The sequence below is a fragment of the Oryzias latipes genome, chromosome 2 (assembly GCF_002234675.1).
Source record: "Oryzias latipes chromosome 2, ASM223467v1".
Classification (NCBI taxonomy): Eukaryota; Metazoa; Chordata; class Actinopteri; order Beloniformes; family Adrianichthyidae; genus Oryzias; species Oryzias latipes.
The window spans coordinates 25,233,471-25,260,775 of NC_019860.2; the positions used below are offsets into that span (position 1 = coordinate 25,233,471).

The 27,305-nt window shown below is 45.3% G+C and overlaps 1 protein-coding gene and 1 long non-coding RNA gene across 3 annotated transcripts in view; one reads left to right on the forward strand and one right to left on the reverse strand.

The window, feature by feature from the left end:
- olgc3 (membrane guanylyl cyclase) overlaps positions 1 to 27,305 on the forward strand; it is a 108,651-nt gene that overhangs the window by 4,759 nt on the left and 76,587 nt on the right. The window contains exons 3-10 of one of the 2 annotated variants that reach the window (XM_023961322.1): positions 2,750 to 2,980; positions 12,357 to 12,512; positions 13,721 to 13,863; positions 14,081 to 14,239; positions 14,482 to 14,631; positions 16,486 to 16,705; positions 24,427 to 24,502; positions 24,600 to 24,684. In XM_023961322.1, coding sequence (XP_023817090.1) covers positions 2,750 to 2,980; positions 12,357 to 12,512; positions 13,721 to 13,863; positions 14,081 to 14,239; positions 14,482 to 14,631; positions 16,486 to 16,705; positions 24,427 to 24,502; positions 24,600 to 24,684 — 1,220 coding nt within the window. 2 annotated transcript variants of the gene reach the window in all.
- On the reverse strand, positions 1,006 to 2,162 carry LOC110014214. Its single transcript, XR_002289336.2, has 2 exons — positions 1,842 to 2,162; positions 1,006 to 1,741 (listed from the first exon to the last, which is right to left on the reverse strand). It is a non-coding gene; the product is annotated as an uncharacterized LOC110014214 (long non-coding RNA).

Genomic DNA, 27,305 nt, shown 5'->3' on the forward strand with positions numbered 1-27,305 from the left:
TCATCCATCAATCCATCCATCCATCATCCATCCATCTGTCATCCATCCATCATCCATCCATCCATCCATCCATCCATCCATCCATCCATCCATCCATCCATCCATGCATCCATCCATGCATCCATCCATCCATCCATCCATCCATCCATCCATCCATCCATGCATCCATCCATCCATCCATGCATCCATCCATCCATCCATCCATATATCCATGCATCCATCCATCCATCCATCCATCCATCCATGCATGCATCCATCCATCCATCCATCCATCCATCCATCCATCCATATATCCATGCATCCATCCGTCCATCCATCATCCATCCATCCATCCATCCATCCATCTGTCATCCATCCATCCATCCATCATCCATCCGTCATCCATCCATCCATCCATCCATCATCCATCCATCTGTCATCCATCCATCCATCCATCATCCATCCGTCATCCATCCATCCATCATCCATCCGTCATCCATCCATCCATCCATCCATCCATCATCCATCCATCCATCCATCCATCATCCATCCATCCTTCCATCTATCATCCATCTGTCATCCATCTATCATCCATCCATCCATCCATCCAACTTTTTAACCCTATTTGTGGTCACAAGTTGACACTGATACATCTAAAGGAAAATCAACTTTTCATGGAAAATCTTCATGTAATTTTCGCATTAATGGAAATTTTCCAAGTAAAATATGTAATTTTTGCTTTGATCACATGACACTTGAACAAATTGACAATCTCATGGATTCACAGGCAGTTGTTCACAAATGTGTGTTTTCGCACACTCAGGTGTGTAACAGATGGTGGGACTTTAATTTGGATTTGGAGAATATTTTATTTATTGAATTAAAATATTATATCACAATGCATCAGTCAGAACTAACAAACAGACTTCCAACAGGTTTTTTCTTGGAGGAGGAGCATTCTCGTAGAAGAGCATTAAAGGAATTAAAACAAAACACAGCCATTGTGGTCCCGAGGGACACTTTTTCTTGCAATGGAGGCGCACAAAGCAAGAGACGGAGGAATCAAGGTTAAAATATAATTTATTTGCAAAATCCTAAAACCATTTAAAATGAAGAAGTTAAGAAGATGGGGACCACAGACACCTGTTCACTGGGCTGAGGACCCTTTTTTTTTAACTAGGCGAGGTGGAGCCTCCTAAATAAAATGTCAACTTATAAGATAAAAACACTCACACGGTGAACCCTTCACCCGAAGACACGCCACTCCAAACCGGGGAAGGCCTCCACCTTACACACAAGACTGACGTCTGGGTCCTCAGTGCTGGTAACAAAACAAAACAGGGTCAATAAAAAGTTGGGGACAACAATTAAATACTTCGTCTAAAAACAAACTAATAACAACGGGTCCCAGCAGTTCGGTGACCCAGAACCAACCCTAAAAATACAAGATTAAAATAAAACACCAGTTGGCTACTCAGGCGGGGGTCAGCCGTTCACTCGGATGCTGCACCGTGCCGTGAGTGCCGCTCATCTTTGCTTTGGGGTAGATGAGGGGAGTCCAGGCCCTAAAATGTCCCGATCGCCTCCCTGGCGAATTTCCGTCGGCGGGCACTCCAGACAAACCCTCCTTGAATTCCAAACCGGATCCCTTTCCACGCAAGATCAATAAAAGGTTCTGATAAAATCAGTATAAAAGCCACGTATAACAAAACAGCGTATAAAAAACAGCAGCTGTTCCACTCTTGGGAGCGTTAGAAAGTCCCTGGTAGAACAGAGAAAAAAATAAACATTAACATAAACATTAACGCTTAAAATTATCAGCTTTAGGCAAACGCAAGGCTTGTTGAGCGATGCCAGCTTACCAAGGCTCCTTCTGTTCAGCACCTGGTAATCAAAAAGCACTAAGCCGCGCTATCCGCAGAGCTGCAAGAGCTCACCCTTTGGCCGCGAGTATCCGGCGCTGAAACCAGTATAAAATCATGAAAGCCGACGACACACTGTCAACAGGCTACCACCGCTACCTTACCAGTGAGGCCAAACCGGATGTATACAATTGGAAGTGGGCGGTCCCAGTGGCCAAATGCTGCACACCCTGCCAGTGACCGCCTAAGGTTTTTTATAGTGCCCCAAGAGGCCACCGCCCGTAATTACTCTCCGAGCCACACCTGAGCCAATTGATCCTACCACACCATCATAAAATTAATCTCTATGCAGATGACATATTTTATTAATATGTTTTTTACAAACAATATGTTAACAAAATTGTGAAAATTATTAATAAATTCTTCCGTCTCAGACTTTATCCAATAGAACCAGTTTATTTTATCAACAATAATGCAAACACTTTCCATACCAGTTAATGAAAAAATCATCAAATAGCTTGGTAGTCATTTCTGCTCTAGTTTATCAGAACTGGTGCAGCTGAAGGCCTATAAGACAATGGAGCTTCCTTGTCCAGATAAATGAAGGTTAAATAGAATTCCAATCCCTCCCCATGAATATCACAGAAAACCAATTGTCTTACAAGTTTATATGAGTTTTTAGAAAGCCCATCAGATAAAATTTGCAAAAAGTCCATTTTATCCTTCCTAAAATGTTTTATGCTATGTATTCATTCTGAATAAATGATAGTCTCTACAGTTTATACCAAGGAATAATATCAAACTAAACAACAGAATTACGATTGTTTACAGTAGGACTAACTTTAAAGTTTAGGATAATGTTTTTGTTTGTCTCTGAGTTTCATTTGAACCCTTTTTGTTTTTTCCAGCTCTTACTGAACTAGGAGAGATGGAGGGATATGGCCATGCCTACATTGGACCATTTAACCCAGCCCTCTGTCATGCTGCTTCTCTAATGGCTCAGCATTGGGATGCAGGACTTGCATCTCCAGGATGTCTGGATCCAGTTTGGCTAAACCTTCCTCCAATCACCCCACCCAGCAAAGTCCTGTTCACGGTTCTCAGGTTCTTTCGCTGGGCGCATGTTGCTGTTGTTTCTGGTAAGTACGTTTACATCAGTCATTATCAAAAACGAATTTAAAACTCATAGAGGATCAGCTCTACTACATCAGACAAGACCCAAAGTGTAGGCTGTGTAAAGAGGCGCCTGAAACAATCCAGCACATAACTGCAGGGTGTAAGATGCTGGCAGGTAAAGCATACATGGAGCGCCACAATCAAGTGCCTGGAATAATATACAGGAACATGTGTGCAGAATATGGACTGGAAACCCCAAGGTCAAAATGGGAAACACTTCCGAAGGTGGTAAAGAATGAGAGGGCAAAGATCCTGTGGGACTTCCAGATCCAGACTGATGGGATGGTGATGGAGAACCAACCAGACATTGTAGTGGTGGATAAAGAACAGAGGAAAGCCGTTGTGGTGGATATGGCAGTGCCAAGCGATGGGAACATCAGGAAGAAGGAACATGAGAAACTGGAGAAATAGCAGGGACTCAGACAAGAACTGGAGAAAGCTTTGAAAGTGAAGGTGACAGTGGTGCCTGTGGTAATTGGAGCTCTGGGGGCAGTAACCTGGAGGCAGTAACCAGGGGCAGTAACCTGGAGGATAAGAGGAGTGACTACAACAGATACCTGGAGGACAGGAGGAGGGACTACTAAAGATACCTGGAAAGACCTCAGTCCTCTCAGTCCAGAAAAGAACAGGAACAGCTAAGATTCAACCACAACACCAAGTACAAAGGCTAATTAAATGAACACTTACAATTGGTTTACACTTCAGTGGGGATCTTGGACATGCTTGGCTATAACTAATACCCACCATGGAAGCAACAGTAGAGATTAAAACCAAGGCAGCTCGGAGAGAAGTAAGTCTGACAGAGGTCCAGAGAGCAGTAGTGAAAAAGTAAGTGCCCTTCCCAAAAAATCAGCCATGTGCCCATACTTGAAGCACTGGGCACCACCAAGCAAAGGCTTCCTGACTTAACCAGCCGCCTCAAGAACTACACAAATGACAAGTCAGATGAACAGAATACCTGCAGCCTAACCTTGGAATGTGCATCCTCAGTGTAAAAACAGAAGAGCAGACCCCCCAAGATTGGAAATTGAACAGCAACAGAACAGTATCAGGGACAAGAAGGCAGCAAATTCCAGCAACAGAAGATTCTATAAACATAAATATTTACACCACATTGATGAACCTGCTACCTCAAAAAGGATAATTTTTCTGTCTTTTTAAACGTTTTTATTGCCTTAAGGTGCCGAATTACAGGCAATTAACAACAACAAACAGCAAACAAAAATGTGTGTTGAGATTGGGCTAGTCCCAACAAGTACAAAAGACAAAATACTCCATCAAGTTGACCAGTCTTAACTTTTGTGTTCATTGAGTGATAGTTGGTGGGCTGGGTTTAAATCTGTTTAGGGTGATGGTCATTCTTGCAACCAACAATAAAACTATCAGGTGCATGAGTGAATGGATCCCAGAAAAGCAAACTAGTCTGAATTGGTAGTGTTATAACATTTATGAATTAGAGACCAGTCCTGTCTGGACTATGACTCCTTTGTCCACTAGTGGGTGTCAGGCACACTAGAAAAGGACAGCAAATATATTTCCGCATTGAGAGGAGTTGGAGAAAACCAAAGTATCTTTGTGTCACTCTCTATCGTGGTGAGGGAGGGAAAGATCTTCTGGCACTGATCAGCAGGGCAGTGCCTGCTATAAATACAAACACACAGGCGAGGCCCATGAGGAAGATTACCTGGGCGTACCAGCTGGTATGAGGAGAGGCGTGCCCATGACTAAAATATGCATTATATAACCATGATATGTGGTGGGTGACTACTCAGAGGATCCATGAGGATCTTTCCTCTTTTTATTATTCTCCCAGAATTATCTTATTTTATACTTTATTTTTAGGCAATCCCCAAAGACTCGTGTGGTCACCAACCAGGCCACAGTTTCTCCAGCATCTGTCTGACGTACTATTTTTAAACATCATTGATCTCAAGGAGGTTTCTAAAACCTTAGACATTTAGGGCCCCTTGGTTGGGAGGGTGAGGGGACATACTGTGAGTAATGCGGAGATGTCCCCTTAGTGCCCTACCCGCCAATTTTAACTGCACCCCCTTTAGTACACACCTTAGTACAAGTGGCTGCCTGGAGTGCGGAGCGGGTCTCCCTTGGGGGGTCCTGGCTCGTACCTGGGGTTGGGGCGGGGGGGTGCCCGGAACTCCTGGGTGGTGATGGGGTGCTCGTCTGGGGCTGTGGGCGCCCTTCTCCGGTGGGGCCCTGCGTTGGGCTCTCCCGGCGCGGCGGGGGGCTGCTCTCCTGGTTGGGCTGGGGCGGCACTCTCTTTCCCTCCGTGCCTCCCTGCTCTCTGGCTCTGGGGACGTCATGGCGGTCCTGCTGGCCCTGGCCTGGGTGGCGGATTTGGTCGCCCGGGGGGGCGGTTGCTCCCTGCCTGCTCCCGTGTGGCGTTGGGGGGATTCCGGCTGCCGCTGCTGCTGCGGCGGGGGTCTTGGTGTGGGGGTGGCTGGGCACTCTCCTTCCCTCTTTACACATTCCTCCATCCATTTTAGAAAGACATAAACACTCACCTGAACACAGGTGCTAGCTCACCTTTGCACTAATGGTTTGCATGATTGAATGAATGAAAGATTTCACACTAGTTTTTTTTTTTTTTTTTTTTTTTTTTTTTTTTTTAAACTTGTCCTGTCCAACAGCTAGGCAAACAGATGAGAGCTGAGGGCCTCTTGTGTTGGACATATTTTATTTTAACAAGAGGGGTTATTCATCTTCAGACAAACCAAAGGTATGTCTGAATAAACCCCTTTTGTAATTGAGGCCAAAATTTATTAATTTCAATCATGTTTGAAAATCTTTGGTGTTGGACCGGACGGAAAAGGAAAGAGGGGAAGAAGAGAGAGGGACGTTAGAGAGAGGGGGGGGTAGGAGGGTGATAATAGGAGGGGAAGGGGGGTAAGACCATGAAGCAGCATAGAGCAGACAGGTTTACTGGTTGTTTATCGTTACGGTACGGTTCAAATGTAGTACAAAAAGGGCGGGGCCTGTTCACACACACTCAAATATTATCAACACACCTGCTAGCCGCAAAAATTTCCACATGTCAACATGCACACAAGACAGATAGTGTTCACGAACGCATACCTATGCCTTTAAACCAACTAGTGTGAAATCTTTCATTCATTCAATCATGCAAACTATTAGTGCAAAGGTGAGCTAACACCTGTGCTCAGGTGAGTGTTTATGTTCTTCTAAAATGGATGGTGGAATGTGAAAAGAAGGAGGAGGAGCGCCCAGCCACCCCCACACCCATATCCCCGCCGCAGCAGCAGCGGCAGCCGGAATTCCCCCAACGCCACACGGGAACAGGCAGGGAACAACCGCCCCCCGGGCGACCAAGACCGCCACCCAGGCCAGGGCCAGCCGGACCGCCGCGAGGCCCCCAGAGCCAGAGAGCAGGGAGGCGCAGAGGGAAAGAGAGCGCCGCCCCAGCCCAGCCAGGAAAGCAGCCCCCCGCCGCGCCGGAAGAGCCCAACGCAGGGCCCCACCGGAGAGGGACGCCCACAGCCCCAGACGAGCACCCCACCACCACCCAGGAGTTCCGGGCATCCCCCCGCCCCGACCCCAGGTACGAGCCAGGACCCCCCAAGGGAGACCCGCTCCGCACTCCAGGCAGCCACCCACCCGGCCCACGGTTGGTCCAGGTAGGAGCAAGGCAGGGGCCCGCCGCCCCCGCCCAGGAGGGGGGAACCCCGGGGAAAAAAGGGTGGCCCACAAGGGATGTTATAAATATGGCCCGACCAGGCTCGGCCATGTTGGAAGTTTGGCGGGGCCCAGCGCCCAGGGGCAAGGACCAGGACCCACCCCCCAGGGACACGAACACCCCCGGCTCAGGTGTAATATGAACCCCCCCACCGTGCGGAGAGAGCACCGCCGGGCCCAGGGAGCCGGCACCCAAGGGACACGGCCGCCATCGCCAAGGGGCCCGCACCCCCCACCAGGGAAGGGGTAGGGGACAGATGGACCCAGGTCCCACCTTCCTTGTAAAATGTATGTGCGTGTATGGGTGTTTGAGAGGGTGTTTGTGTGCATGTGTGTGTGTTTATGTTTGAATGTATATATTGAAGGGGGAGGGGTGTGTGTACTAAGGGGGGTGCAGTTAAAATTGGCGAGTACACACTAGTTGGTTTTAAGGCATAAGTAGGCGTGTGTAAACACTATCTGTTTTGTGTACATGTTGCTGCAAAAATGTTGTGTACATTTTTGCAGCTAGCAGGTGTGTTGATAACATTTGATTGTGTGTGTGGACAGGCCCCGCCCTTTTTGTACTACATTCGAACCTTACCGTAATGATAAACAACCAGTAAACCTGTCTGCTCTATGGTGCTTTATGGTCTTATCTCCTCCCCTCCTACTATCACCTTCCACCCCCCCCCCCCCCCCCTCTCTAACATCCCTCTCTCTTCTTCCCTTCTTTCCTTTTCCGTCCGGTCCAACACCAAAGATTTTCAGAGATGATTGAAATTAATAAAGTTTGGCCTCAATTCCAAAAGGGGTTTATTCAGTCATGCCTTTGGTTTGTCTGAAGATTAATAACCCCTCTTGTTAAAATACAATATGTCCAACACAAAAGGCCCTCAGCTTTCATCTGCCAGCCTAGCTGCTGGAAAAAAAAAAGGAGGGTTCTAAAAATTTTTGTTTTCCAGTCCAACTACTTCCAAAGTTGACTTCCAGTTCCTTTATGACAGTTCTTGCACACATTTTCCCACAGTCATCTCAAGCCCCCACTGGTATTTGACATGATCGTAAGGTTGCAGGTTCGATTCCCGCCTTGCACGCCCATGAGTCGAAGTGTCCTTGGGCAAGACACTGAACCCCCACCTTGCCTCTGGTGGTAGGCGGGCGCCTGTGTTTGGCAGCGGAGCCGCCACCAGTGTGTGAATGTGTGAGTGAATGTGTGTGTGACTGGGTGAATGGGTCTGTGACTGTAAAGCACTTTGTCCTTGTAGGAAGAAAGGCGCTATATAAGTATACGCCATTTAGTTTTTAATCATTACAGATACTCATATTTTTGCTGGAGCTGGATTTCAGATAAACTAACAAAAGAAGATTCAGTGTTACTAGGTTCCCTCCTGATCATATCCCGGTCAGGATGTTAAGTCCAGGAAGTGAACTGTGTTCAATTGATAACCATTGAGGTTTCTGGTCCTTAGTGACCCAGATTCAAGGTTTTATTGCTGTTTGCACATGCAGTACATTGGAATTTTTCTTTGGCATATCTCATGTCAGGGTAAATAAGAAAGGACAAAAAATTAGAAAAATAAATAGAATAAAGTTAAAAGTTAAAAGTAGACAACAAAAGTAAAGGTATAAAAAAATAAATATGAATATTGCAGCGTCCCAATCTGTTTAGAAGAATCTTTGCACATGTGGAGTTATTGTTTCTCTGGATGGCATGTCGTATGATTCAGTCCAGTCTTCCCTTTCTGATGTCCTCTGCCAGCATTCTGATTGCTGTTGGGAAGAAGCTGTTGTGGGAGCGTGTGTAACTGTATCCTTATGAGTAAATGTAACGTTTTTATTAATCAAAACTGCAACCCCTCTTTGTTTGGAGTTGAAACTGGCAGAATACATAACTGGATACTGGGAACAGCACAGGAGATGACCAGCTGATAAAGATAAATGGGTCTCCTGCAGCAGAGCTATATCTGCTTTAAGATCATCCAGGTGATTTAACACTTTCAATCTCTTTGGTCCAGAGCCAAGTCCATGCACATTCCAGCTAACGATGTTAAGACTGTTCATAGCTGTTCTAACCGGGAGAGTGCAAGGCTAAATAGTGCGTGTGCCCGTCCGTGTGCGCGTGCACGCTGTGCGTACCTGCTACACTGACAAGCGCTGTGCGTTGTGGGTGAACGTGTCTTGGCTGTGAGCTGCATGTTACGTGTGTCCTGTGTGAGCCTAAGTGAGGTTTTTGCAGTTTATCAACGTGTATGTGCTGGATCGCGTGTGCATGCTCTTATGCGCGCTAGTATGCGCGCTAGTATGCGCGCGCGCCCGTTGCGTGCATAAATAAATACTTACCGTGGTTGCGTTGACTTTACCTGATTCACATATGAGGACATGGGAAGGGGGGGGGACAAGAGAAAAGAGAGAGGGAAAGAGAAAGAACAAAAAACAAAAACAACGAAACAACAACAGAAACATGAATGTGAGAGAAAGAAAAAACACTTTTCCTGAGAGGTGTGGATTATTGATGATCCGATTATTTCCTATTCAATTAAATAAGTTTGCGGGTTTCTTCTGGGCAGCGCAGATGTCAGTGCGCCTCTGAAAGCCTTCAGCACAGCCAGGGTGTTACCTCTGGGTCCCGGAACAGCTTGCCATTCACAAAAAGTTTATCAACGGCAACCACCGCACGGGCTCCAGCAGACAGGTGCTTCCTCCTCAGCGGGAAGATGATTTTCCGCCGGCGGAGGATCTCGCCTGGAAACTGATCATTCACGCTGTAATGTGTGTCTTTCAGCTCTCGCCCTCTGCTCTTTACCTGCATCTTTTGTTTATAATGTTCAAATTTAGCAACAATAGGACGGGGACGCTGATTGTCCGGCCTTTTCCCTCCGAGCCGGTGAACCCTGTGGAAGGAGATCTTCTGGACTTCTTCCTTGGGGAGCTTCAGGTGGACCTCTATGAAGGACTTAACAATGTTCTCCGGGACTTCCCCTGCCTCTTCTGGAATCTCTGCGAACACTAGATTGTCCCTCATGCTCCTCGACTGAAGATCCAGGAGGGTTTCCTTGATGGATCGGTTTTCCTCAGAGAGACGGGTGGTGTCATTGCCCAGAGTCTTGGCGGTCTCTCTGAGGGCCTGGTTCTCCGCTGCGAGCTCCTGCACCTGCTGTTGGCTGAACTCCAGAGACTCTCGCAGACCTTGGAATTCCTTATGGAGGATCTCCAGCAGATTTAAACGGCAATCAAGGCTGGAGAGCTTTTTATCAATTGAATCCAGGATGTCACTCATGTTGCTGCCTGGGGAGGAGGCAGACCCCGGGGAGTCTTCGGGGCGGCCTCGTTTGGTGGACGGAGTGGCGGTGTTGGATTTCCTCATGAGGCAGGTATTGAAACACTCGTCGATGTAATTCTCCAGATCCTCCAGATCCTCCAGGTCGTCCAGGCTGACAAATGCTTGACAAACTTTTTAAGATTTTTATTTTTTAACTTATTGGATTATTTAAATATGGCGGTGTAATGAGATAAAACAAAAATGTTTGTTCACAACTTACGCGCCGCCAAGTTAACTCACCACACTCCTCCCGTCGGCTCTCGCGATACTACTTATAGTGAGTTTTATTTTGGGTTCCCTGCTTGGCAGCGCTCTCTGTTAAATAATATACCCCTTGTCTTGGAACCACGTGCCTCTTGTTTCTGCATTTTGTGTCCTTAATGGTCACTAGCCCTCTTTCCTGAAAGTGAGTTTCTTAACAGTAGGTGTGTCTGTCAAGGCCTGGTGCTGTCCAGTTTTTATGCCTAAGGCTATGTCTGCATCTGTGATGGCCTCTGGATTCCGTTCAAAAAAGGTTCCTGTGCTTCCCTCAGAGACAACAGCCATGAGCATTGGAGGATTTCATGTCAACACCTGCAATTCAGGTCATCTGCAGATGCTTTTTTTTGAGGACTATAATGTTGCTGAATCCTAACAGGCAGGTGGTGTTGTTTATGAAACAGAGCTGCTAAATTCCTGAAAGATAGGAGCTACAGCAGAGTAAGAACAGTCTTATTCTAACTTCATCTTTAAAGTCCTGATTAAATTCCAATTCAATTTTATCTGTGTAGCCCAAAATCACAACAGTCGTCTTGATGGTCTTCGTATCGGTAATTGAAAAAGTAAAACATAAAATCGAAAGGATCATGAATACATAGAATTCAATAGGAAAATACTAAAATGAACTAAACAGACTAAATTCAACTGGACATCCCTGCCCTTAGACCCTCCTTCTTGGTACGGAAGAACTCCTAAAAAAAGGGATTCCAGAAAAAAAGCAGAAACCTCAGAGTTGCCCACATGAAATCGGGATCCTCCCCCAGGACGGACAGGCAATGGACCAGAATTCTGAGAGAGAATTATCTTATCAAACACTACAACTACATATTTAAAGTCCAGGAGATGAGCTTCATCCAGACAGAGTTGGGGGACGGCTGGGGACCCGAGACAAGCCAGAGACGAGGTACACGATCAGGTACAGGAGCACGGATGAGCCAACTGGAATCTGGAAGCACTCCCACTCCCCCGGAGGGGAGAGGGACAGTACATGAATCACAGCACCAAACAGAGGCATGGAGAACTAAATGATGAATAATAATCAAGAATAGAGGAGAGAAGGAGGGTAGAGGTAGATGAGAAAAGAGGACAGAACCCCAGAGCACCATAGTTACCCCAGCTTCAACTTCTAGCAGCTAACAACTTTAAACTCAAGTTTAATTTAAGGAAATTAACATTACGTTAAATAATCTCTGAATACTAACTAGTCTGACAATAATCCTGTCCACAGAGGAATGTTTTCAGTCTAGCTTTGAATGTAGAAACTGAGTCGGCCTCTCTTCCATGAGCTGGGAGTTTATTCCATAAGACAGGGGCTTGGTGGCTAAACGCTCTACCTCCAACCGTACTTTGACTAATTCTAGGAACCACAAGCAGTCCTGCATTTAGTGAGTGAAGTGTTCTGATTGGATGGTAAGGGACTATGAGGTCCTTAATATAGGACGGGGCCATTCCATGTAAGGCCTTATAGGTTAACAGGAGGATCTTGAACTTGATTCTGGAATCAACTGGGATCCAGTGAAGTGAAACTAACACAGGAGTGATGTGATCTCTTCTGCTGGTTCCAGCTAACAATCTAGCAGCTGCGTTCTGAACAAGCTGGAGACTTCTTAAGGAACTCTTAGGACACGCTGCTAACAAGGAGTTACAGTAATCCAGCCTCGACGTAACAAATGCATGGATGAGTTTTTCAGCATCACTCTTAGAAAGTAGATTTCTGATCTTAGCAATATTCCACAGGGGAAAAAAGGCAGTTCTACACGCCTGAGATATATGAGCCTTAAATGATAAATCGTGGTCAAATAAAACCCCAAGGTTTCTAACTGTGGAATTGGGGGCTATACTTACACCATCCAGGGAGACTATCTGAGCAGACAGAGCACCTCTGAGGTTTTTAGGACCAAGTATAATGACCTCAGTTTGTGACGGCTCTCATTATGTCAACGTGAGGCTGTAAACATGCAGTCTGAAAATCTTTTTTACTGCTCCTCTGGATGTTTTCTCATGAAAGACTCACACAGACCTGGGCCATCATCTGATCATACTAAATCTTTACTGTCTTTTGATTTTAGCTCCCACTGACCTCTGGGAGAGCACTGCACAGGAGGTGGCCTCCTCCCTTCGTGCCATGGGACTGCCAGTTGGTCCTGTGGTTTCCATGGAGACCAACAGCAAGGATGGGGCTCAGGAAGCACTGTATCAAGTCAAAACAGCTGATAAGGTCAATGGTAAGAGCTAAATCTGGAACTACACCAAATGCGAATAAATGAGTACCCAGAAAAGCAGAAAAAACAGTTCAAGAGCACACAGGAAGTAGGTTTAACTGTAAAAAAATGAAGCCATGTCAGTAGCATCTGGAGCTAAAGAGTCAACAAAACCTCAAGTGTGGGAAATCTTTTTTGTCAGCTAGAAAACTCACCCATCCCTCCATGCGTCTACCAAACTTGCTCAATCCCTTCCAGGGTCATTGGGTTGTTGGAGCCTATCCCAGCAACTGTTGAGTGAAGGCAGAGTACAACCTGAACAGGTCATCCGTCTGTTCCAGGGACACTCAACTACAAATTACTTATGTAATTTGTTTCTTGGCATGCACATCTCCAAGAACCTGACATGGACACTGAACACCTCCAAACGGGTTAAAAGGGCTCAGGAAGGACATCTGAGGATGTCCTTCCTGAGGAAGCTGAGGAAGGCGGGTCTGGCTCCGGGACTTCTCAGGAAGTTCTACAGGAGCACCGTGGAGAGCCTCCTCTGCCAGGGCTGTACAGCGTGGTACAGCAGCTGCACAGCAGAGGAGAGGAGAAACCTCTCCCGGGTGGTGAAGACAGCGCAGAGGATTGTGGGAGCTGAGCTCCCAGACCTAGACGTTGTCTATAAAGAGCGTTTACAGAGAAGAGCACGGGCCATCAGCACGGACAGTAGCCACCCTGGACATTCCCTGTTTGTGCCGCTGCAATCGGGCAAAAGGTAAAAACAAGGACAAACAGACTGAGACGCAGCTTCTTCCCCAGAGCTGTAGTCTCCATCACCCCCCCGCCTTCCATCTCCCACTGACTTGAATCTTATCCATCACAGACACCCCTCAGAACAACACACTACTATATGTGCAATAAAACTGTTTAATTTATCATGACATTTTTTATTTAAAGCTTCCTAACGTTTTTTACAGATTTCTATATTCCCGTTTTCTTTTATTTATTCTTGATGTTTACTTTCTTTTTTGACTGAGTGCCAATGGAATTTCGCTGTAGAAATACACTGACAATAAAAATCTTTGAATCTTTGAATCTATTTTCCTGTTGAATTCTATGTATTCATGATCCTTTTGATTTATGTTTACTTTACAATTAGCGGTAGAAAGCCCATTGAGACGACTGTTGTTGGGATTTTGGGCTATACAAATAAATTTGAATTTAATATTGTAATTTCCCCCCAGTGATCATCATGTGCATGAGCTCTGTCCTGATTGGTGGAGAGCATCAGAGGGAGCTCCTCCTGACCGCCCTGGATATGGGGATGATCTCTGATGGTTATGTGTTTATTCCGTATGACGCTCTGCTGTATGCTATGCCATATCAGGTAACTGATTACTTTGTTAATGAACACTTTGATGAATATTGTAAATGATTGTATTTCCCTCCATGTATTGAAAAGCTGCCAGAGCTGCTCAAAGACATCAACAATGTCCGATCATCAAAGAAAATGGGCTCATGAAATCTTTGATGCATTGAAATGCATCAAATTCTCCGAAGTCGTGCCCAAAAGTGACTGACTCTTTTGCTCTCCTCTGTTCAAGCAGGACATGACCTTCCACCAGCTGACCAACAGCACACAGCTGCGCCATGCCTACAGCGCCGTCCTGACCGTGACCATGGAGTCTGATCAAAACTTCTACCAAGCCTTTCGTCAGGCTCAGATGAGCAGAGAAATTCGCTCTGCAATCTCTGCTACAGAGGTAACCCATACAGCTTTGTGTGCTGAAGTGTTCACATGTCTTCACAAAAGCTCCTCTGAGAGCTTAGGGGAACATAGTGAACACCTTTAGTGACAGGTACAGACCTGTCACCCACTGAATGGTAATCGGGGAAGCAATCCTTGCTGGAGCCAGATAAAGATAGCACTGGCAGTCTCTTTGATGTCACCATGTACATTTAATCATCAACTGTTTTTTTTGTCATGGGTCTTCTGCATCCTCAGGTGTCTCCAGTGTTTGGGACCATCTTCAACATGGTTTACTTTGTTGCTAAGGCTGTGGAAGAGCGCCGTCTGGCAGGCGGCGGGCATTGGGTGACTGGCAGTCAGCTTTTTCAATCAGATGGAGGCTTTGAGTTCCAAGGCTTCAATCAGGTAAAAACACTTGAACATAAATCTTTTTTAAAAGTCAGACTCTCAAAGAAAGTTTTTTTTTTAATAAAAAAAATGAAGTTTATAATTTTTTCAACAGAACCACATCAGTAAAAGCAAAAAATAAATCTTACCACAAAAATATTCTTTTAAAATTATGCAATCTTGTTGTAAAATAGTCCTACTGTAGTATTACTGAAAGACTAAAGGAATGAAATGTTAAGAAGAAATTAACTTTATTTTGCATTGCCTTTTTTTATCTATTTCTTCCACTGTCTACACCAAAATGATGGAGTATGTTACAAAGCCATCACTACATGTGCACTGCAACCAGGATGGGGTCATTTTAGGTCAAGAAAGCCTGTTTGTAAACTACAAGGCTTTAGTCAATCTCTTAATTCACTCAATAAATCCATTTCCTCGGCGTGGATGTTCAATAAACCTCTAAATTGTCACTTGCTCCTCCATCGTGCAACATTTGTTTTCCTCATTTGATGCAGTGATCTGCAGTGAGAGACACACTCAATAACCGTTTTGTTCTTGGTTCTGAAACACCCAACCAATCCCTGATACTGAGTGTAAAATGTGGATCAAGAGGTTAACCACAGGATTGAGTTGTGGTAACAAAACCCTAAGTCAACCCTAAGTGAACGAGCTCTAAGAGCCACTTACCAATACACCACCAATACCTGTGCAGGGCTTGCTAGACTTGGTCTGGTTAACCTTCAACAATAGTTCTCCTTTTTGATGGGCTCTTCTCACTACTAGGACTGAATCTTCATATATTCATGCCACTTTCTGACTGCTTCTAACGTTTCAAACCTAAATTGACCAATGGTGTCCAGGGTTGTGACATATTAAAACCAAATAAATACAACAGATCCTTCATGATAAAACACAAAGTATTTTTTCAAATCTAATCTTCTGAGTAAAGAATAGGATCAGCAGCTACAATTTGTGTCTCTGCACAAATGAAGGTCCCACAGACCTAAAATCATCTGACAAAGCAACATCAACTGTTGACACTGGTAGAGATGAGGAGGTCTAGAGTGTAAAAGTATCATGTATCATTTTATGACAGTCAAGTCTGTGCAGACAACTGATAGCATCTCATAAAAAGACATAAACGTTGACAGAGTTGGGGTGCCTCATATCTTTTTTTTATAGTCCGGTAGAGAATATCATCTCAATTTTGGATTTTCCACTTCTGGAGATAATGCAGTAATTTTCCTGAAGAAATGGGCTCGATATCTGACCTTCATAGCTTTAAGAATTAACTAAAAATGAGAATGGCTTTTAATGCTCAATAATTGGTGGCTTTTTTATTTTCTTCTTTGTTTTAGTTTTACTGATTTTCTTGTTTATCTATTATGTATTTTATTACTGACTGCTTTTTATCATTTCATGCTGTTTTTGATTTTATTCTTAGTTTGCCTAATTTAAAATGTTCTTCTGTTATTGTGAAGCCCTTTGGTACACCTGAAGGAGTTGCAAAATGCTTTATAAATAAAGATTATTTCGTTCATTCATTCAATTTGGAGTGCTACATACCTAAATGATAAAAACATCCCAAATGATAGCCTGCCAGTAACTGTATTTCATGATGAATGAAAGGCAAATTCGATGGATGGATGAGTGGATGGATGAATGGATGGATGGATGGATTCCTGAGTATATCAGACAGAAACTGAATTTCTAGAGCACATCACTGAAAGTTTTTTTTTCCTTCTGAAGCCTTCAATCTTTATTCTGTTTGTCTGTAACCTAATAGAAAATAGATTTTCATTGTCAAACAAATGACCTGTTTGCAAAAATCTCATGTAACTGCTAGATTTATCTTTGTGTACTTATTTTCAGGTGCTCTACGGGGGCAAAGGTGGGCGTGGCCTTCAGGCCAGGTATGTGGTGCTGGACAGTGAAGGTGATCGGCTTGTGCCTACTCACTCGCTTGCTCCAACACACACGGATGGGACGGTGGGAGGTCTGAGGCCCCTGGGGCGCTCCTTTTTCTTTCCTGGAGGAAAACCATCCAAATCCAGTTTTTGCTGGTTTAGCCCAGAGGAGGCCTGTAGTGGAGGTGTGTTCACTGACATGTTAGATTCTAGAGCTTTCATTAGTTGAGCCTGTAGTTGAGGTGTGTTCACTGACATGTTAGATTCTAGAGCTTTCATTAGTTGAGCCTGTAGTGGAGGTGTGTTAATTGACATGTTAGATTCTAGAGCTTTCATTAGTTGAGCTTGTAGTTGAGGTGTGTTCACTGACATGTTAGATTCTAGAGCTTTCATTAGTTAAGCCTGTGGTGGAGGTGTGTTCACTGACATGTTAGATTCTAGAGCTTTCATTAGTTAAGCTTGTAGTTGAGGTGTGTTCACTGACATGTTAGATTCTAGAGCTTTCATTAGTTAAGCCTGTGGTGGAGGTGCTTCAAGGATGGGAGTCAGTCACTGAAATGTAATCTGCATAATAAGCTTAAGTCTCAATCTTCAAGTCTCAAATAAGTGTAAAGATAATAGCATCAAGAGTTTTTAATATGGAATGGAGAGTGTCAAGGCTTGTGCAAACATGTCTTAAAAATGTTATATCAACAGATATAGATAAAAGTATTCTGGAGGATCGGATTACGGTAGTAAGGGTTAAGTGAAGGGGGGCATTGAAGAGGATGAAGAGTAAAAAGGGACTTGGTCCTAATGATACACCTGTGGAGCTATGGAAGTGTCAAGGAGAGATGGCCGTGGAGTTTTTACTGGGTTGTTCATCTTGATCTTAGGTGGTGAGAAGATGTCTGAGGAATGGAGGAGAAGTGGGATGGTGCCCTTTTTTAAGAATAAGGAGATGTGGAGAGTTGTGATAACGACAGAGGAATAAAGCTGATGAACCAAACAAGGAAGTTATGGCAAAGAGTAGCTGAAGCTAGACGAAGAGCAGTATAAACATTTGTGAGCAGCAGGATGGTTTCATGCCAAGAAAGAGAATTACAGATGTAATCTTTGCTTTGAGGATGTTGATAGAGAAGAACATAGGACAGAGAGAGACACGCTGTCTCTGTTAATCTGGAGAAAGTTTCGGTTTCCAGAGAGGGACTGTGGTATTGTAGGAAGTCTGGAGTGACAGAGAAGTATGTTAGAGCAGTGCATGACATGCATGAGGGCTGTAAGACAGTGGTGAGGTGTGCTGTAGGGGTGACACAGGAGTTCAAGGTGGAGGTGGTATTACATCGGGGATCAGCTCTGAGCCACTTCCTGTTTGCAATGGTGATGGACAGGTTGACAGATTAGGTTAGATAAGAACCACCATGAACTATGATGTTTGCAGATGATATTGTGATTTGCAGTGAGAGCAGAGAACAGATGGAGGAGAAGAAGATATAAAGAAGGTGGAGGATTTGAAGGAACTAGGGTCAACAGTCCAGAGTTATGGAGAGAGTGGAAAAGAAGTGAAGAAGGGTGCAGGCAGGTGGGAATGGGCGGGAAAATGTGTCAGGTGCAATAGAAGAGTTTCAGGTGAACAAAAGGAAAGGTGTAGATTAGTGTGGTGAGAGCAGCCATGTTGTTGGGCCTAGAGACTCTGAGGAAGACAGGAAGCAGAGCTGGAGGTAGCAGAGATCATTTATATTGTTGGTATTACTGCTCCGGCGATATGTAACCCTGGTAACATATTAACTTTTGATCCCATAATGCAGTGTGTCAGTTGCATTAACAACACCAGTGTTGAGGTTGGATGGTTCCCTGCCCATTTGGTCAGTTTTGATTTTAAAATTGCTTCGGGTGTAGGACACAATTTGGGCAGGTTTAGGGTTGGTATGGTGGTTTTTGGTTCCTTATTGAAACACGTCTCATCAGGGACAAGCGCTCAAGGGAGGCAGATGAGACGGTGATTCTCCTGTGAACTATCCTCTGGATGATGAGGAACTAATAATAAAATAAACATGCGTCCACTGATCTGTTCTATAAAAGCTATTTAGATAAAGGCCTTTAAATAATTTTTAATCCTAAAAATTATTTATAAGATAAGATAAGATAAGATAAGATAAGATAAGATAAGATAAGATAAGATAAGATAGGACTTTATTGATCCCCGGGGGGAAATTGGGTTGTCACAGCAGCCAACAACAAGAAAAAAATAGCAGTCGGAAAAGTACGAAAAAACAAGTAGCAATGGGTAAGAATAAAAATAATACAAAGTGGAAGTAAAAGTACAGGTCATAAATAACGGATCAAATAAGGCAATGAATAAATAACAGCAGCGGTTTCAGCAGTCCTAGGCCGTGTTGTTGTACAGTCTGACTGCTGTTGGGATGAAGGACTTCCAGTAATGCTATTTTTTGCACTGGGGGTTCAGCAGTCTACGGCTGAATGAGCTCCTCATGGTCCTCACCGTCACATACAGGGGGTGGGAGGGGTTGTTCCGGATGCTGGACAGCTTGGTCAGCATCCTCCTCTCACCTACAGAGTCCACGGAGTCTAGGGGACAGCCCAGGACAGTGCTAGCTCTTTTGCCCAGCTTGTCCAGCTTCTTTTTGTCCCTTTCATTGATTCCTCCACACCAGCAGACCACAGCATAGAAAGTTGCTGATGTAACGACAGTCTCATAGAAGGTCCTGAGTAGTGGCCTGCACACACCAAAGGACCTCAGTCTCCTCAGGAGGTGGAGGCCCTTCACTGGCCCTTCTTGTGCAGGACCTTTGTGTCGTCTGACCAGTCCAGTTTATTGTTGATGTGAACGCCCAGGTACTTGTACACATCCACCCTCTCTATGTCCAGTCCCTGAATGACCACGGGGGAGACTGAGAAGCCTTTTTCCGGAAGTCGACCACCATCTCTTTCGTTTTGGTGGCATTGATGTGAAGACGATTGAGTTCACACCAGTCCACAAAGTCCTTGATCACCTTCTTATATTCCAGATCGTTTCCCTCTGACACGCGTCCAACGATGGCTGTGTCATCGGAGAACTTCTGGATATGGCAGCTGTTTGAGTCATGGTAGAAGTCTGATGTGTAAAGGGTGAAGAAAAAAGGAGAGAGCACGGTCCCTTGTGGAGCCCCCGTGCTGCAGACCACCTGGGCAGACACACAGTCCTGGAGCCTCACGTACTGTGGTCTGTTGGTGAGGTAGTCAACAATCCACGAGGTCAGCTGGTTGTCAACCCCAGCACCTTCCAGCTTTCCCCTTAGCAGTGATGGTTGAATTGTGTTGAAGGCGCTGGAGAAGTCGAAGAACATGATTCTGACAGTACTTCCATGTTCCTCGAGGTGTAGCAGGGTTCTGTGCATCAAGTAGATGACAGCATCATCCGCTCCAATGCCCGGTTGATATGCAAAACTGCAGGGGGTCAAGCACTAGGCTCACTAGGAGCTGGAGGTGATTCAGGATCAGCCTCTCTAGGGTCTTCATTAGGTGAGACGTTAAAGCCACAGGTCTGTAGTTGTTGGGCTCCCTTGGCTGTGCGGTCTTTGGTACTGGGACCACGCAGGAGGTTTTCCACAGCACAGGGACCCTCCTCATGTCGAGGCTCAGGTTGAACATGTATGCTACAACCAGGCAGAGTTGGTCAGCGCAGTCCCTGAGCAGTCTGGAGCAGATGCCATCTGGACCTGTGGCTTTCCTGGTCTTAATCCTCTGAAGCTCTCTTCTCACCTGATCCTTTGTTATGTTGAGGCTGGGTGTGTGTGTGTGTGGGGGGGGGTTGGGTGGGTGCTGGCAGTTATTCAATGCGAAGTAGGGGATTGGGGGAGGGGGTTGGGGGGGAGTGTTAACGTTGTCCTGGGGATGTTTGGTGGCACAGACGTTGATAGGTAGGTGGGGGGTGGCAGCTGTGATCAGCATATTGGGGATTTCGAATGGTCCGATGATGGCTGGGTAGTTGTGGGGGGAGTGGGCCCTGGATCTTCTTTCTCTTTCGGCTTTTCCCATCAGGGGTCGCCACAGCGAATCATCCTTTTCCACCTCACTCTATCATGAACATCTTCTACCCTAACGTTAGCCAACTTCATGTCCTCTGTTAAGACATCCATATATCTCCTCTTTGGCCGTCCTCTTGCCCTCCGGCCAGGCAGCTCCATCTCCAACATCCTTCTACCAATATATCCACTATCCCTCCTCTGAACATGTCCAAACCATCTCAGTCTGGCTTCTCTGACTTTGTCGCTAACACAGGCAACATGAGCCGTCCCTCTGATGTACTCGTTCCTTATCCTGTCTAACCTGGTCACTCCTAAGGAGAACCTCAACATCTTCATCTCTGCTACCTCCATCTCAGCCTCTTGTCTCTGTCTCACTGCTACCGTCTCTAACCCATAGAGCAGAGCTGGTCTCACCACTGTCTTGTACACCTTTCCTTTGAGTCTTGCTGGCACTCTTCTGTCACACAACACTCCTGACACTTTCCTCCACCCGCTCCAACCTGCCTGCACTCGCCTCTTCACCTCTTTTCCACAATCCCCATCACATCCAGGGAGTGGGCCCTGGATCTAATCTATTAAAAAATGAATTGAGCTCGTTAGCCCACTCTTGATCACCCTGATTGCACCTATTGTCTGTATTGAGTCCAGAGATGGTTTTCAGGCCTCTCCAGACCTCTTTCACATTCTTCTGTTGTAGTTGATTCTCCACCTTTTCTCTGCAATTCTCCTTGCCTTCCTTAATCTTCACTTTAAGTTCCTTCAGCACCCTCCTCAGTTCTTCTTTGTCTCCTGACCTAAAAGCCCTCTTTTTTTGGTTTATCAGGGCTTCAGCTCAGGGGTCACCCATGGTTTATTGTTGGGGAAGCCCCGCACCGTCCTGGTGGGCACAGCGTTCTCCACACAGAAGTTTATGTAGTCTGTGATGCAGTGTGTCGGACTGTCGATGTCCTCATGCGGTCCACACAGCACCTCCCAGTCTGTGGTCTCAAACCAGTCCCTCAGCTCCTCACTGGCCTCTTCTGTCCATCTTCTCACAGATCTTGTAGTTGGAGGTTGTTGTTTCACCACGGGTTTATAGACAGGTAAAATGTGAACCAGGTTGTGATCTGAGCAACCTAGTGGCGGGAGGTGGGAGCAGCTGTAGGCATCCTTCACATTTGCATACAGTAGGTCCAGTGTCTTGTTGTTTCTGGTGTGGCACGTAACATACTGGGTGAAATTTGGGAGAGTGGAGGACAGTGAAGCATGATTAAAGTCTCCGGATATGAGAAAAAAAGAGTGGGGGTGTGCTGTCTGCAGCTGAGAGTGCACAGGCCACCTCTGCGTTAGCAGATGGGGGGATATACACAGTTATCGCCATAACATGCGAGAACTCACGCAGCAGGTAATATGGCCAAAGTCCGACAGCCAGCAGCTCAATATCCCGCGTACAGAGTCTCTCTTTGACACTGATGTGTCTCGGGTTGCACCATTTGTCCTTCACAAACATCGCTAACCCACCTCCTTTCCTCTTGCCGCTCTCTCTAGCTGTCCGATCCGCTCTCACAAGGTGAAATCCGTTCAGAGACATGTTCGTCAGAGGAAAGATCATTCAGCCATGTCTCTGTGAAGCACAAGATGCCGCTCTCCCGATACTTTCTGTGTAGTCGAGTTAGCCCTGTTAGCTCCTCCAGCTTGTTAGGGAGAGATCTCACGTTTCCCATAACAACAGACAGCAGGCATGGTTTATACCGACTTCTCCTCTCTCGGCGCATAACTCCTGCTCTGCATCCTGTTCTTCTTTTCCTCCTGATCTCGGCGGGGATGTCTGGTCTGTCCAAGTAGTGCAGCCCGCTGTTGTGGTACACGAGCAGCTGTTTACGTGTGTAAACAATGGAGCCGCAGCTGTCGGGTCCCCCGATGTCAATAGAAGCAGTCCAGCGAGAAAAAAGAGCCAAAAAACTAGTCTTGCAAATTGCACATCCATGGTTGGGTACTTTTACTGACGTAAAGAAATGGAAGAAGTATATATGTACAAAAGTAGAAGCAAGAAGTAGTAAGAATAGTCCAAAAACACACGAAAAAAACACGACAGAGAGGGAGCTGCTGTGACAGGCTGCCGCTCCGGGCGGCACCAGAAGAATTTACAGCGCAGGTTGCAAGGTGAAATTGGAGGTGAAAATGGAGCGCAGCTTCGATTGAGCAATCCCTAATAAACTGTGTTAATTACGTGTTTTAAGTTTAGTATATGCTAATGATGTCTTTAAAAAGGATTATACATCTTATTTTCTGCGTTTCCATCTTTTGTCTTTACTTTCCATTAAATATCTATTATTTCACGTTTGTCTGTAGGTTCTTTGGTGTTTGTAACTGACATATAGCTGCATTTGAAAGACAGACAGTGATGCAGGCAATAAAACAGCTTAGCTTTTTAGATATTAATAAATAAACAATAATCATTTGTTTATGAATGTTTTTTGGGAGGATTTTTACTGTTGGTATTGCCCAGGTTGAAAAGTTCATTAGGGGTGTCTTATAATGAACCTTTTGGACATGTTTTCAGTTCAACAGAACCCTTCTTTATCTGCTGAGGACATTGTGTTGTTTTGCATCCATTTTCAGTGTTAATGTACAGATGCTGCAGGAGGTCCTGTGGTGTGGTTTGAGTGTCAGCCTGGGCACAGTTCTCTGGTATTAGCATATTTTTGGGAGACGTTTTGAGGTGGCCCAGCAGCATCAGAACATCAAAATCTGAACGTATTGACATTTTCACCTCAAGGTGCAATGTTTCCAGAGTTTGAATATCTGAACTTTGGTGAATTTGTAGATCATATGAAGCAATCAGACGTGGCACGTCTGGTTGAGGAGTTTGGAAGGGCGTGCGACAGAAGGAAGTTGAGAGTGAATGTGGAAAAGAGTAAGGTGATGAGGTGTACGAGGTTAAAGGGTGAACGTAGATTGAATGTGGCATTAAATGGGGAGTTGTTTGAAGAGGTAGAGTGTTTTCAGTATTTGGGGTCGTGTGTCTGTGTGGATGGTGGAATAGGGGGAGAGGTAGAGTTTAGAATGAATGAAGTACGAAAGATATGGGGGGGAATGAAGAGAGTGTTTGAATGTAGGTCAATGGAAAAGCATGCAAAAAGGAGATTGTATGAGGGTGTGGTGGTGCCTGCAGCGTTATATGGGGCTGAAACATGGAGTCTAAAAGCGGCGGAAAAGAGGAAGCTGAATGTAGTTGAGATGAGATGTTTGAGGAGTATGTGTGGTGTGACGCGTATGGATCGTGTAAGAAATGAAGTTATCCGAGAGAGAACTGATGTGATGCGAGAGTTGGCCTATAGAGCAGAGCAAAAGGCACTGGGATGGTTTGGGCATGTTGAAAGAATGGAAAGGGAGCGATTGGTGAAAAAGGTATATGAATCTGATGTGAGTGGAGTGAGAATGAGAGGAAGACCGCGAATGGGATGGAGAGAGGGGGTAAGGAGAGCGCTGAATGCAAGAGGGATGACTGTGGTGCAGGGGAGAGAGGCTGCTCAGGACAGGGATGGGTGGAGAGAGTTTGTGTATGGATGAATGGAGGGGTGTGGTAGAGGTCTGGTCTTGGGATGAAGCGGAAAGGGGAAACCAGCCTTGGCTGAGGCCCTGCTGTGGAGGTGCCCACACTGGAGTGTGCAGCTGACCCTGGTGCAATGTGGTGTGGCTTAGACCAGGCCTTAGACCAGTCACACACACACGCAAACACTGAAGGAGGAGGGTGTGGGTAAGAGAAGGAGGGAGGTAAGAATGTGTGCCCTGTCTAGGCTACCCCACCTTGGTGGGACACAGCCTGGGTATATAGATAGATAGATTGATAGATAGATGAACCAATCAGAATCCCTGCTTTAGTTTTCAGCATTTGCTTGTGTTTTGTTCCTCCGCAGGTTTGGATGCTGTCAGCCTATTCTTCATCTTACTGCTGTTGTGTGCTGTGATTGCAGCTTCCTTCTTTTGGATCAGGTAATGCAGAAAAAAACTACAACAGTACGTAAACTGTGGTGATACTCTGGATTTTCCCATAATGATTTTTTAAAAACACAACTGTTTCTTAATGCAGGAAGTATAAGAAATCAGCAAACTTGGCCAAACTGATCCTGACTTTGGACGACATTGTCTTCATCGACACTCAAGTCAGCAGGAAGGTCAGAAAGCTGTGGTGTTCCAATACTTAGTGGTTGTACAAGTTAATATCTAAGGTAGTAACTCCCTTAGTCCAGGTTTAATAGCAGTATAGTGTTTGTTAGGAGAAAATGGGACAATGAGAGGATTGATGGAATCAGAAATAAGTAAAGCATGAGTTGAAGGTGCCAAAGGTCAAACCAAGAATGTATGAGGAACCAGGATTTATGAAGAACCAAGGATGTTTGACTTTGATGTTTTGTTACGTCCACAAACTTACAAGTCTAGGGCTAGGGTGTACGCAACATAAACACACACAATGTAGGACTTTTAAGGGTTTTATTGAACATGAAGGAGGGGAGGTAGGGACTAAGGTTGGGCCAAGGAATGAAATAAATAGAACAAAACCCAGCCTGGCTATCAAAGCTCTAAAACAAAAACAAGAAAACAAAAGTCTCACTGTCTTATCTAGAACGTGGTGATAAAACATACAAGGGGTGGCACCAACCAACTCACCTAGTGTGTCTAACAGAAAGCAAGCTACGTGAGGTGTACAGGGTACCCTGTCCACAAACCTCCCACAATCTCCAACACAAAGCACTCAAAACATTCATCTGGTTGTGATCCCGAAAGAGCTCTCCCCTCAAGTGATTCCCAGGAGCTTATGTGCAGGCCTGGTGGCTGGCTCTGGGTCCTGATTGCACAGCTCGTCAGATCTCCACCAGGTGTCTTCACTCATATCATGAAGTACATGCAGAGGAAGGAAACAAAAGAAAGTCAATGAAAAAAAACCCTGCATGTAATACCCCCACCCATACACGACCAAACACTTCTGGTACAATGCAAGAAAAAAATAAATAAAGAAAGAAAAATTCTCATTCCAGGATTGCTCTGGACAGAGCATCAGCCATCACATTTTCGGAGCCCTTCTTATGTTGTATGTCCAAGTTGTAGTCTTGACAAATTAGGGACCACCTCATAAGACGCTGGTTGGTGTTGTACATTTAGGAGAGAAAGACTAAAGGGTTGTGGTCTGTAAACACCTTTATCGGTACACAACTAGAGCCTAAATACACTTCGAAGTGTTGCAGGGCTATCAACAGTGCAAGTGTCTCCTTTTCTATTGTCGAATACTGTAGTTGGTGTTTGTTAAACTTGCGGGAGAAGTATGCAACTGGATGGTCAATGTTGTCCTCATCTTCTTGCAAAAGAACCGCACCCGCTCCCACAGAACTAGTATCCACTTCAAGCTTGAAAGGCCTGGAAGAGTTGGGAGCAGACAAGACAGGATTGCAGCACAGGTCACATGTCACAGCTACCATTTATTAGCCAAACAGTTAAAAAACAGGATTGTTTCAAAAGCATTAATATAAATGCCACTTTAACAGCCTGGTGGGAATTTCTCAAAATATCAAAATCATCAATTCAACCGTGCAAAATGACACCCATCTGGAACAACCCGGACATCCTTATTAACAAAAAAATGATTCACTTCCCAGCTTGGCAAGCAGGGGGCATAAAACAACTAGAGCATGTAATTACTGATAGAAGATTCATAACTCCCCAGGAACTTCAAGACAAATATGGAATAAATAACTTCTTGGAATATCAGCAACTTAAATCAAGTATTACTTCTTCTTTCTCTTTCGGCTTTTCCCATCAGGGGTCGCCACAGCGAATCATCCTTTTCCACCTCACTCTATCATGAACATCTTCTACCCTAACGTTAGCCAACTTCATGTCCTCTGTTAAGACATCCATATATCTCCTCTTTGGCCGTCCTCTTGCCCTCCTGCCAGCCAGCTCCATCTCCAACATCCTTCTACCAATATATCCACTATCCCTCCTCTGAACATGTCCAAACCATCTCAGTCTGGCTTCTCTGACTTTGTCGCTAACACAGGCAACATGAGCCGTCCCTCTGATGTACTCGTTCCTTATCCTGTCTAACCTGGTCACTCCTAAGGAGAACCTCAACATCTTCATCTCCGCTACCTCCATCTCAGCCTCTTGTCTCTGTCTCACTGCTACCGTCTCTAACCCATAGAGCAGAGCTGGTCTCACCACTGTCTTGTACACCTTTCCTTTGAGTCTTGCTGACACTCTTCTGTCACACAACACTCCTGACACTTTCCTCCAACCGCTCCAACCTGCCTGCACTCGCCTCTTCACCTCTTTTCCACACTCCCCATCACACTGAACTGTTGACCCCAAGTACTTAAACTCCTGCACCTTCTTCACCTCAGCCCCCTGTAACCTAACGCTTCTACCTTGATCCCTCTCGTTCAGACACATGTATTCTGTCTTGCTACGACTGACCTTCATGCCTCTTCTTTCCAGAGCAAACCTCCACCTCTCTAGCTGTTCCTCCACCTGCTCTCTACTCTCACTGCAAATTACAATGTCATCCGCAAACATCATTGTCCAGGGAGATTCCAGTCTTATATCGTCTGTCAGCCTGTCCATCAGCATAGCAAACAAAAAAGGACTCAAAGCTGATCCTTGGTGTAGTCCCACCTCCACCTTGAACTCCTCTGTCTGACCTACAGCACAATCAAGTATTACTAAAAAGTATAAATTTAAAGACGACGATTTAAAGCTACCAGGTGTAGTTACCACTCTGATTAATTTTTCAATGAATAGA